Below are 13297 nucleotides of genomic sequence, written 5' to 3'. Positions count from 1 at the left end.
TTTGTTTCTCATGGCGGGAGGGATATTTAAACACCCTCCGCCCGGTGGAAACAGAGTGGTGGCAGAGTTAAAATACAGGTGGTGGACTTATCGCCCTCTGCTGTCATTTTTCCTGGGGTCTTCCACTGGACAGCTGAGATGCCCACCTGTGTCAGGTGGGTACCTCAATAAACTATACAACTTGAGGTCCTATGATGTAATTAGGACCAAAATGACATTTTAATGACCTGCTGGGCGGAGCATGTGCCATTGACTTTCTGCTCAGTAAAACCTGGCAGTACAGTAGAAGAAGTAGAAAAGATAAATATAAAAAATATTTTTGAGGGGCCAGGAAGAGCAGCAGTGTTCCTCTGGGCTCCACAAGAATACTGTGGGCTACTGCCGTACTGTGCCCTCATCCTGTCTTTGCACCTCACCCCGTCCCCTCCGGACCTATCTTTTTCCCTGCTGGGCTGGCTTCCATCTCGCCCAATATTGTGCCTGCCGGGAGCATTGGGGTGCTAGTTTGGGGTGTGTAGCTTGCCGCATATATGTTAATCAGGCCCAGTTCTTGAATTGGTTCGGGCCTGCCACTAGCACTATTGGACATCCTTCGCCAATCGTTAAAAATGGTGTCAGCCTTGGCTCAATGGGAGAATCTAGAACTAGAGCGCATAGTTTTAGAATAAGGGGATGCCCATTTAAAACTGAGATGAGGAGGAATTTCTTCTCTCAGAGGGTTGTAAATCTGTGGAATTCTCTGCCCTAGAGAGCTGTGGAGGCTGAGTCATTGAACATATTTAAGACAGAGATAGACAGATTTTTGAGCAATAAGGGAGTCAAGCGTTATGGGGAGCGGGCAAGGAAGTGGAGCTGAGCCCATGATCAGATCAGCCATGATCTTATTGAATGGCGGAGCAGGCTCGAGGGGCCAAATGGCCTACTCCTGTTCCTATTTCTTATGTTCTTATGTTCTTATGTGAGCACTCTAGCCTCTAAGTCAGAAAGTCGTGGGTTCAATGCCCACTCCTGAGACTTGAACGCATAATATAGACTGGCACTTTAGTACAGTACTGAGCGAGTGCTGCACTGCTGGAGGTGCCCACTTTCGGAAGGGAGGTTAAAGCCAAGCCCTTTCTGCCTTCTCAGCTGGACGTAAAAAAATCCAGGAGCACTATTGAAAGTAGAACAGGGGAGTTCTCCTGATGTCTTAGCCAACATTTATCCCTCAATCAGGATTTAAAACAGATAATCTGGTAATTTATTTGTTGTTTGTGGGACCTTGTTGTGTGAAAATTGGTTGTTGCATTTCCCTACATTATGACAGTGACCACACTTCAAAAGTACTTTACTGGCAGTAAAGCACTTTGAGATGTCCTGAAGTTGTGAAAGACGTTATATAAATCTAAGTTCCTTCTTTCTTTCATGGTGCAGTCTCATCTACGCAGATTGGGAACCGTTTTTCTGAACATTTCCATGTGATCCTGAATGCCCTGTGACTAACCAATTTACGCGGGGCCGGAATTTCCCCCGACTAAGAGTAAGCGCACTTACCAACTGATCTTAAAGATTGGGGCGGATCTTGTGCCGATATTCACCTCTTTGTTTTGTATTTCCAGTCGGGGCGGTGTTGAGGGACGGAATTGCCCTTGGATCGGGACAACCACCCCAACGTCAGCACGACGCGGACATAAGAACATAAGAAATAGGGGCAGCAGTAGGCCCTACGGCCCCTCTAGCCTGCTCCGCCATTCAATAAGATCATGGCTGATCATCGACCTCAACTCCACTTTCCCATCTGATCTCCATATCCCTTGATGCCCCTAGGCTCTAAAATCTATCTATCTCAGCCTTGAATATATTCAGAGACTCAGCATTCACAGCCCTCTGGGGCAGAGAATTCCAAAGATTCACAACCCTCTGAGTGAAGAAATTCCTCCTCAGCTCTGTCTTGAATGGCCTATTCCTCGCACTGCCCGAGTCACGATGTCCCTCCCCTTCAGTTAAAGGGGAGGGATGCTGCGAGCTGTGTAATAAGTTTAGTTAGGCCCACTGGGCCACCAGGGAGGGTTTCGGCCAGGCCAATGGCCCGGTACCCAAGAAGGGGTGCTGGTTGCCTGTTGGCAGCCCGGCCAAACCCATGGCTACCATTGTCAGACCAACTTCGGAGTTGGCCGACAATTAAAATAAAAGAGAAGCGCTGGCAGCACGCCCTCCCCTTTAAGGGCGGCAATTTCCCACGGGGCAATTTCCCATGGGGGTCGGAAAAGGGGTCGCCGCCGGGCGGTGTGGGGTTGGAGCGTGCCCAGCGGGCGGCAGCACAGGCGGCGTGATAACCCAATCCTGCCACTCCCGGCCCAGGGGCAATATAGAACGGGTCGGCTCATCCATCTGCCCCCGGTCGGTAAGGCTTATCCGCTCCATTACCACCTCTTAGATGGAGCTTAAGGAAGTGGCCATTTTCGGCCCCATCATCTCCCCCCCCGACTCTCCGCCCCCCACCCTTCCCCCACCCCCATTCCCCATTCTCAGTCCAACCACTCTGTCTTTGACTTTGACAATATTTTGGGCATGTTTAACGTAAGTGTCATTTGATGTTAAAACATCTCCCCGGATATATGTTTTGGTTGATATGTGATCTGTTATTGCCATTAGTTAAGAATTTTTTTAAATCAACATTTTTTTTCCACTTAATCTCTCCACCTCTTCTCCTAAAGACTGATTTGTTGCTAAGGTACAGTTCCATGGGCAGTTCCAGTCAACCTCCAGTAGCTAAACCAAATGGCTATTATTAATGTGTGAATCTTATGATTGAACTATTCAATCCTGGGGGAAAGAATGAATCACAGCAACACTTGATCCTGCCCTCACCTGATTACACATAGCTGCACTTTCAGCAGTAATAGGGAAATTATTGAAAGAATACAGAAGAGACCAAAAAAATGATTGAGCGGATAGCGGGATTGGATTATGAGGAGCAATTATGTAAATTGGGTATGTTCTGACTGGAAAAATGAAGGTTGAGAGGTAATATGGTCACAGGTTTTAGAATTTTAAATGGTCTAGATAATTTAGACCATAACAAGCGATTCTACCTCATTCAGAATAGTAGAACCAGAGGACACGGCCTGTGCTTGAATTCAAAACTAATCTGCGGAAACAATATTTCAGTGAGTAAGTGGTCAATCTATGGAGAAGGTGGAGGCAGTTGATATTTATCATTCAAATGCAAATTAGATAGATTACTTTCAGAAAATAACATTTTGGGATATAGGGTATGAGTAATTTGAGATATGACATGTGGTAAGTGTAGCGCACTTGGGAGGAACAAGTGACTTTGGGCCGATGGCTCCCAAGGCTCTCTACCACTGAAGTTTTCCTCATGTCATGTCTGGGTCTGTTGTAAACTAACTGATAGAGGTTGATTACTACAGTTAGTCAACAAGTCCATTATCATTATCCAATATCATTGTATCATGCGACTAGAAGGCGAACTGATAGAGGTTGATTACTATGGTTAGTCAACAAGTTCATTATCATTATCCAATATCATTGCATCATGCGACTAGAAGGCGAACTAGATGGACCTTGTTTTTTTTTCGTCTAGCATTTCCTATGTTCCTATACTCAACAACAACAACTTGTATTTATATAGCACCTTTAACATGGTGAAATGTTCCAAGGCGTTTCACAGGAGTATTATGAGATTTTAAAAACTCATTGAATAACACTTAGGAGCAAGCATGCTGGGCATTTTTGTCCTTCATAAGCTGGGAAACTGAGACCAGTTGTGGCACCCACATTCCTGCATCTGCTCAGACAACCTTCTTGGGCTATACAGCTCAGATATTCACAATAACACAAAATAGATATTGTTGGTGAAGTTGGGGGTATGGTAACATAGTGGTTATGTTATTGGACTAGTAATCCTGAGGCTTGCTCTAATAATCCAGTAGATGTGAGTTCAAATCCCACCATTAAAAAAAATGAAATTTTTTTAAAAAGCTAGTATAAGGAATGGTGACCATGAAACTACCTGATTGTCAGAAAAACCCATTTCGTTCATTAATGTCCTTTAGGGAAGGAAATCTGCCGTCCTTACCCGCTCTGGCCTATATGTGAGTCCAGACCCGCAGCAATGTGGTTAACTCTTAACTGCCCTCTGAAATGGCCTAGCAAACCAGTCAGTTATACCAAACCGCGACGACAAAGTCAGCACTGTGGGCCCGATTTTCCCCATGACTTGCTCCAATCTTTTTGGAGTAAGTTATTTTTTCTGGCATAAGTTAAAAAATGCCATTTTGCCCAACAAAATTTGCTTCAGAGTAAGTCACCTTGGGTTAGATTTTTTTTACTTCAGTTTTTTTTTCAAAAGGGGGCGTTCCCAGACACTTACTCCACCTTTGGCCACTTATGCCATTTTGGCCAGCTAAAAGTTACTTCAAATCCACTTAGGTCGGCATATGTGGCCAGCTCTGAAAAACGTGGCGGGCAGTTAACAAATCGGCGCAGGTAAGACCTGCACCAAGCAACAAGCAGCAAACATTCAATATAAAAGTTCAAATAACTACATAAAAATAGGGTAAACAATTGAACAACAATTAAAAAATTGGATTAAATCCTACCTTTAGTTGAAATCGGTCAGGGAAGGCATGGGCCGGGTCAGGAGGGAGGGAGGAAGAGGAAAGGATGGTCTCGGCGGCATCGGGAGGGGGGAGGGAGAGGAAAGGCTACAAAGTGCTTCACAACGTGCTGCTCGAAATCAAAGTCCTCCAGGTTGAGCGGGAAGATGATCTCACACACTGGGCACTTTTGGCTGTCAATGCTCTGCTCTCCTCTCCGGTGTCCTGTGAATTCTCCTTGGCTCTGCATCAAGTCAATGCTCCATCGAGTCCGTGCCGGCTCTCTGCAAGAGCACTTCAGCTAGTCCTGCTCTCCCGCCCTTGTCAAAAGGGCCACAGCCCATCTGCCACTAAAACTCACATGTCCCTTCATCACCTCCAGACTCCATTACTCCAATGCGATCCCTCGATATCAGAGTGTGCGACAGGCCACTCGGCCTGGGATAGGGACAGCGTGCTTTGGCCCCTCCCACACAGTGTCGGGCTACGATGAGCTACTGCATATGCGCGCACACTCTATCGCGCATGTGCAGAGGTGCCGGCAGTGTTTGCTGCGCAGGACTGTAGCTCCGCATCCCCACCCCACAAGAAACGCTACGACAGGACCCTGGACACAGAGCAGAGTGGTCAGAATGGGAGCACATTTTTTCGCCGCCGTTCCAGCGCACAAAGTCACTGCATTTACGGTAAGTGCGCCGAAAAAAACTGCTTGGGGAAAATCTAGTCCTATGGGAGTACCTTCACCACAAGGACTGCAGAGGTTCAAGAAGGCAGCTCACTGCCACCTTCTCAAGGGAAATTAGGGATGGGCAATAAATGCCGGCCTCGCCAGCAATGCCCACATCAGTGAACAAACAAATAACAAAAAAACAATCAGCCTGTCCCATCTACTCTGAAAGAACCCATCACAGCATCTACTATTTTTAAAGGAGTCCTGGGTTTTTAATCGTCACTACTTCCACATGTTGATCAATCTGTGTATGGAAGGTGCCTCCTGATATTAGTCCCAAATTTTAGTTTTGGTAATTTGAACCTGTGCGTCTTTATACTGCGCTCACAGAGCAGTATCCAGTTTATTTTTTGTATACCATCTTATATACCTCTATATGTATGTCAGGTCAGGTGTCACAACTTGCTACCGTAATGACACTAGACATGACTACCAGTGACTGCTCAACGCTATGTTAAGTAACCTGGTTACCTCCATCTAGAAAGTGGCAATGGTTGAGTACCTGGAGGAGAGCAGTGGGATCCTTGAAGGACAAAATGGCATCAAAAAGCTTATGAGCTAATTCTTGAATTAGCCAATGGTATCCACAACCTGTATCATGCACTGCAGCTACATCATGTCAATGAAAGAGCAACCATGGACAATCAGAAACACAACTCTAGGGTTCAAGTTCATGCTTTAAAGTGGGGGACAGTCACAGGAAATTAGTTGCCACACTTTATGGTTGAATGGGTCAAGTTTTCCTTCATACTTCGGTCCTCTGACTCTTGGCATCAACCTTTGGACTATCTCCCAGGCTTTGAATGTCTCCTTTGCATCTTGGTGACTAAAACTGGCCACAATCCTCAAGGTATACTCCGACCAGAGCACTGCACAATTTTAGCACAAATCTACTGTTTTGGCTATACAGTTCAGCAGTCTATTTGCTCTATTTGCTCTACATTCATAGAGAATGTATGTTACAGTATTTTTTACTGCTTACAATTCCTTACACTTAACCATATTGAATTTCATCTGCCACTGGATAGCCCACTCACAACTTTTATGTAACTGGCTTTATAGGTCTTTGCCTGCCTCTTCAGATTCAACTGCCTTCCCAGTTAGGTATTTGTTGAAAATTTGACCAGTTTTCTGTATAAATTCGCTGAACTTTTCAGGGAACTCAATTATATATTGCTTATCCTAACAAAGAGAAAATTATCTCTAAATAACATTTTGAGATCTCACACACACCTTCCTCTACATTCAAAATAAGGGACTGACCAGTTCTCGCTTGGATTTGTGTGGCAGCAGCCTCATCAGCATATCCAGATAGAGCATGTTTCGATTCTGTGTCTCATAAGAGTACAGATCTACAATAACTTGAAAAATCCAATGTTCCTCTTCACTCCATCCGCAATTCCTGAAAAAAGGAGAAATACCAATCAGTGCATAGCTAAACACAAAAAAATACTTAATTATTACTGCAATATAAGAAAGGAAAGCTTAATGGGGTTTCCTTTCTTATAGTGCAGTAATAATTACGTTTTTGATGCATTATGAGCGCTGGAACAATTAAGGATATTTTTCCAGTGAGAAAATTCTCATGGAAGCCAATTCTGGTGCTTGTCCACCTCTAACGGGCTTCTCATGAGTTCCCTCATGCTTTTCGAGTCTTCCTACGATGCACCTGCCAACTTTCCACAGGCATCAGTTGCATACAGCCACTGGTCAGCCAGAAATGATATAGATGCGAGTTTCCTGGCTTTACCTCGTAATTGCACTCAGAGTGCATTACATCTGGTTGTATGAGACACAACAACTGCCAGATACTGTTAATACTGGCGGAAGTGAAGAGTTCCTGACAGAAAAGTGTCTGGAGATCTTTGAATGTAGATTTCTGAAGGTAGAAAATCATTTTTAGAGTGTGCAAAATATCTGTGTGGGACAGGCTGGATGGACCAATAGGTATTTTCCTATCTGCCGTTTTTCATATGTCCGTATGCACACCGTACCTGACTTGACCTGAACCCATTTGTATTTGCATATTCAGGGTATTAACCTAGGCACAATGCATCCCAGGTGCAGGTCCACCCCATTGTAGGAACTTATGCCTGGGAAAGAGTGTAGAAATGCCGACCCTGCTGCAGTAATGCCATCAGTATCAGGGTTTTCTGGCTGCTGGCCAAAAACTGCCATCAAAAGGTTTCCAGCCCGGTTTCTTACTCGATGTCCCAAAATAAAAAGTGACTTACTTTTTTGGGGGGCCCTGCTACTGCGCACTCCTCAGATCAGAGAAGGTCTGGGAGTAATACCTAAGGCTCATCTGTTATGAGCACTCCTTTAAAATGGATACCCCACCAGCAATTCAGGAGGAAAATGAGTTGGGAAGGCCAGAAATGCCTCCGCCTACCTTATTTACTTGACTGCTCTAAGCCTGTGTCTCTTGCAATACAGACACAGTCATTCTGTCCTACACCAACTCCCTGGGGCAAGAGCAACATAAAAGTGGCAGAGCCCAGGTGTCTCAGGTCTCCACATCCTTTTCCTCTCCTTGCAGTTGGGAAGCGAGCAAGTGCAATTGAAAGCAAAATCAGTCCTGAGGTTTTTTAAAAAAACACTTAACAGTAGCAAGCAATTTTTAAACTATATTTTTATGGAACTAAGCTGTGGTCATCATCATAGGAATCGAGGAAGACTTGCTTCCACTCCTGAAGTGAGTTCTTTGGTGGCTGAGCAGTCCAATACGAGAGCCACAGACTCTGTCACAGGTGGGACAGACAGTCGTTGAGGGAAGGGGTGGGTGGGACTGATTTGCCGCACGCTCTTTCCGCTGCCTGCGCTTGATTTCTGCACACTCTTGGCGTTGAGACTCGAAGTGCTCAGCGCCCTCCAGGATGCACTTTCTACACTTAGGGCGGTCTTTGGCCAGGGACTCCCATGTGTCAATGGGGATGTTGCACTTTATCAGGGAGGCTTTGAAGGTGTCCTTGTAATGTTACTGCTGCCCACCTTTGGCTTGTTTGCCATGAAGGAGCTCCGCATAAAGCACTTTCTTTGGGAGTCTCGTGTATGGCATGCGAAGTATGTGGCCTGCCCAGCGGAGCTAATCGAGTGTGGTCAGTGCTTCAATGCTGGGGATGGGAATGTTAGCCTGGACAAGGACGCTGATGTTGGTGCGCCTGTCCTCCCAGGGGATTTGTAGGATCTCATGGAGACATCGTTGGTGATATATCTCCAGCGACTTGAGGTGTCTGCTGCACATGTTCCACGCCTCTGAGCCATACAGGAAGGCGGGTGTTATACTACAGCCCTGTAGGCCATGAGCTTCGTGGTAGATTTGAGGGCCTGGTCTTCGGACACTCTTTTCCTCAGGCGGCCGAAGACTGCACTGGCACTGGAGGCGGTGTTGAATCTCCTCATCAATGTCTGCTTTTGTTGATAAGAGGCTCCCGAGGTATGGAAAATAGTCCACGTTGTCGAGGGCCGTGCCATGGATCTTGATGACTGGGGGACAGTGCTGTGCGGCGAGGACAGGCTAGTGGAGGACCTTTGCCTTACAGATGTTTAGCGTAAGGTCCATGCTTTCATATGCCTCGGTAAATACGTCGACTATATCCTGGAGTTCAGCTTCAGAATGTGCGCAAACACAGGTGTCGTCCGGGTACTGCAGCTCAACGACAGAGGTTGGGATGATCTTGGACCTGGCTTGGAGGCGGCAAAGGTTAGACAGCTTCCCACTGGTTCGGTAGTTTAGTTCCACTCCAGTGGGGAGCTTGTTGACTGTGAGGTGGAGCATGGCAGCGAGGAAGATTAAGAGGGTTGGAGCGATGACGCAGTCCTGTTTGACCTCAGTCCGGACATGGATTGGGTCTGTAATGGATCCGTTGGTAAGAATCACGGCCTGCATGTCGTCGTGGAGCAGGCAAAGGATGTTGACAAATCTTTGGGGGCATCTGAAACGGAGGAGGATGCTCCATAGACCCTCGCGGTTGACAATGTCAAAGGCCTATTTGTAAGGTCGAAAAAGGCCATGTATAAGGGCTGGCGCTGCTCCCTGCATTTTTCCTGCAGCTGTCGCGTGTGGTACCACATTACAACAAGCATTTATTTTTAGTAAGCATTTTAGTGTGACATCCTTTTTTCATCTTCTAGTTTGGCTGTTGCTTTTTAGTCAAATATATTCTGATTGCAACATCAATACTTGCAATATGGCAGGTGCTTTTGTTTTATTTATAATGGAGCAGAATTTGCAGTCGGAATGACAGCATACTCTCAGAGTACATTGTTATACTGTCTTTGAAATGGACAGCAAGTTCGGGATTGCGCATGAGCTAAATCCTGAACTTGCGATTGGTCAAGCTCGACCTGACAGATCATCCGCTCCGACATTGAAATTCTCCAGATTTCAATTGCCTCCAGGCCACTGTGCCTCTGGCAATGACGGCATCGCTGTGCCCAGCGACTTGGTTTCGCCCTGGGGCGGCCTGTTTTCGTACCATGGTGCAAATTGGGCACCGCCCCATGAGACTGCCGTGGGCAATGTCAGCGCCAGCCTTGTGGGTCGCAAACTGGGCCACATTCCGCTCGCGGTGTGAAAGTTAAAGGGGAGATGCGTGTCGCCATTTTTAATTTTCGCCTGACTTACTGGTCTGGCCTCCATTCGTTTCTCTGCGGGGTCCGTGCCACGGAGGGACTGCGTAGTGCTCCGACTTTCACCCGGTTAGCGTCCCCGTACCCACCCCCGAGAGAAAATGGAGCACCCGACTTTGCGCTCCACTTCCTCTCTGGGGCAGTAACCCGAATTTAGGTCATGGGGCGGGACTTCCGCATCGGGCACAGGAAGTCCCGCATCTCAAAGGTTCCCGCCCCCAAACGAGGCAATACGCAATTTTGCCCCCTGATAGTTTTAGTTTTAAGTGGGTCCAGAAGTTTCCTGCTTTCTTGTGAAGAAAAGATACTTTCAATGTTCTGGTCAACATCCTGCCAGCTTTTCACAGGCAACTAGTTTTGGCGACAGTAAACCGACAAATGTATTTCTGCTAACTTCTGTACGTTGTTAAACAGTTTGTAATTTTGGAAAGCTTTTCTGATACGGTCCGACTGGATGTGGCTGTGATTAAACACTGCAATGTTGATACCTGTTACCCCAATACTTATAAGAGGGTAGAAACCCATCAAGGAGATCAAAGCCTCAGTCTTAAATTGATCCAAATATGTATCCATCTTTCATTACACTCAAATCGTCGGTACATTAATTATAGAAGTGTCATAGAATAATGGGGTGAATTGTGATATAGAGCTCCCCTAGTGGACTACTGCTCCACCTAGTGGACTACTCTGGTAATGCAACTTTTGATGTATAGATAATAAAAGGGTCATCACATGATGACAAGTTCCTGTACAGCCATCTTGTAGTCAGTGTGTTTGTAATGTCGTAAAGAATATATCACATTGGTGATGTAGGATAGGGTTTCTGGATTCATTAGCTGAGATTTTTGTTGGTGGATATTCCAGCCAACCAACAGAGAGACTTTGAGAGGTTCTTTGTTTTGCAGCACAGCTAAAAATCCAAGGTAAATTTCAAGTACACTTGGCTGAACTGAAGAGTCCAGATGGCTGCACCTATGGGAATATTAGGGCACTTGGGTGAGTTCCATCACAACCGAGAGACTTTTGGAGTGTATGTAGAGTGGCTAGAAATGTTTTTCACTGCAAATAGTATCATCAAAGCCCCCGATGATGGAAACTGTAACGGGGTGGTGTTAGACAGAAAATGGGCTACTTTTTTGACTGAAGCAGCCCAAAGGTATATGAAACCCTGAAAAATGTGTATGTTCCCATCAAGCCGAAGGACACACCATTGACGGAGTTCAGCACTACAGTCCTGAGCCCTTGGAAATTGCTGAAAGTTATCATTTTGGAAAACAAAATCAATTAACTGACGAGAATATCAGTGAGTACATTGTAGCTTTAAAAAAGCTATCCATTCACTGTCATTTCGGAAATTTTCTTAACTGAGCAACACATGACCGATTTGTTTGTGGGATGAAAAATGAAGCAATCAGAAGGAAGTTGTTGACAAGCCCTAACTTGACTTTTGATTTAGCATGTCCGATAGCTATGTTACTGGATATGGCTGACCAATACACCCGAGAATTTTGCACCCTTTGCAGTCGTCACACAACTGAGGTGAATCGCCTGCAGGTTAAAAGTAAAAGGCAGTTGTGCTCCAACACCTCAGCAACTGGCCAAGGTAACAGCACATTGAAGTCATGCTATCGGTGTCTGGGACAACACATTGCTCAAAGTTGTCCATATATGAAGGAAGAGTGTTTCTTCTGCAAGAAAACTGGGCATCTTGCGATGGCATGCCTACTGAAGAGTAAACCGATGTTCAATGCTGGAAGTAGAAATCATCAGAGACTACATAGCATGGAAGAGAAGCAACAGGACGAGGAGGTTCTGGAGATACACGTCATCAGGAGCACAAGGATACCTAAAAACAATTCGCGAAGTACTATCATCCAAGTAGATGTTGCAGGAACCAGGAGACCCATAGAAATCGACACTGGTACATCCATGGGCGCAGTACCGAAATCGCTATAGCTCGACAAGTTGAGTGACTTTCCTCTGGAGAAATCGAAAATAGAGCTGCGAGGCTACTCAGGAGAGAAAATTCCTGTTGTAGGACGTGTCATCATACCGGTGAAATACAAGGATGAGTTTCAGAGCTTGCCGCTCATAGTAGTGGCAGGAGACAAGCCTGATAGGTAGAAATTGATTGGGATCACTGAAGCTGAATTGGAATGGGATTTTTCATGTGGATACAAAATTTGCAAGGAAAGATGATGTCATCAAGCAGTATCCAAAGTGTTCGGTGAAACAGACAGTCTGATCCAAGGTTTCAAGGCGAGTGTCAGGGTACAGAAGGACGCTAGACCAGTTTACTGCAAGCCACGTCCTGTACCATACGCATTCAAGGATAAAGTTAAGCAAGAACTCAAAAGACTAGAATCTGAGAACATCATCTCTTTGATAGATCTAAGTAATTGTGCTACAATCATTATTGTTGTACCTAAGTCAGATAGTAATGCTGATGCTATGTCCAGGTTGCCATCCGTATCACAAGTTACACTCAATAGTGAAGAAGTGTTCTATTTTTCATACGTTGATGAATTGCCAGTCACCGCTGAAGCGATTGTTAGAGCTACCAAACGTGACCCAGTTATGTCAAAGGTGTATGATTACATAACAAATATCTGGCCAAACCAGGTATCAGAGGAAGATATTCATCCATACTTCGTTCGTAGGAATGAATTATCAGTGGATAAAGATTGTATCAATGCGGTGCAAGAATAGTTATTCCAAATAAGTTCAGGTCCAAATTGTTAAGAGATCTTGGGAATATGCTAGACCAAGAGTTTTGCACGTAGTTACTTATGGTGGCCAGGTTTAGATAAAAATATAGAGTACATCAGTTAGTCAGTGCACAACATGTCAATCGGTAAGTAAGAAACCATCATCAGTACCATTACAGCCATGGAAATGCCCTCCCAGGGTGTGGCAAAGGTTACATATAGATTTTGCTGAGCTAGAAGGATAACAATTGTTCATTGTGATTGATAGCCATTCGAAGTGGGTAGAGATGTTTTCAATGCGGAAAATAACAAGTAAAACACTAGACAATTTGAGAAGATTGTTTTCTTCATATGGCCTCCGAGAAGAAATTGTGTCTGATAATGGGCCGCAATTTTGTTCAGAAGAATTTGCACAGTTCATGTGTAGAAATGGTGTGAAACATACCAAAGTTCCACCATACCACCCTGCTTCAAATTGTGCAGCAGAGCGCACAGTACAAATTGTAAAACGTGCTCTCATCATGTTGAATCCAAATCCAAAGAAATGGCAGATGTCATTGGATCACAAACTGGCAAATTTTCTAATTAAACATAGAATCATAGAAAATAGGTGCAGGAATAAGCCA

General features: G+C 45.2%; 1 protein-coding gene across 5 annotated transcripts in view; it reads right to left on the bottom strand.

Annotated features, from left to right (window-relative positions):
- Nucleotides 1-13297, bottom strand: part of LOC139259806 (coiled-coil domain-containing protein 148-like) — a 217185-nt gene that overhangs the window by 114864 nt on the left and 89024 nt on the right. For all 5 annotated transcript variants that reach the window (XM_070875598.1, XM_070875597.1, XM_070875599.1 and 2 more), the window contains one exon: nt 6595-6733. In XM_070875598.1, coding sequence (XP_070731699.1) covers nt 6595-6733 — 139 coding nt within the window. The remainder of the gene's footprint in view (nt 1-6594; nt 6734-13297) is intronic.

This window comes from Pristiophorus japonicus, chromosome 3 (genome assembly GCF_044704955.1).
Source record: "Pristiophorus japonicus isolate sPriJap1 chromosome 3, sPriJap1.hap1, whole genome shotgun sequence".
In the NCBI taxonomy this organism is placed as follows: Eukaryota; Metazoa; Chordata; class Chondrichthyes; family Pristiophoridae; genus Pristiophorus; species Pristiophorus japonicus.
The sequence above is the reverse complement of the archived record's forward strand: the minus strand, read 5'-3'. Positions and strand labels throughout refer to the sequence as shown.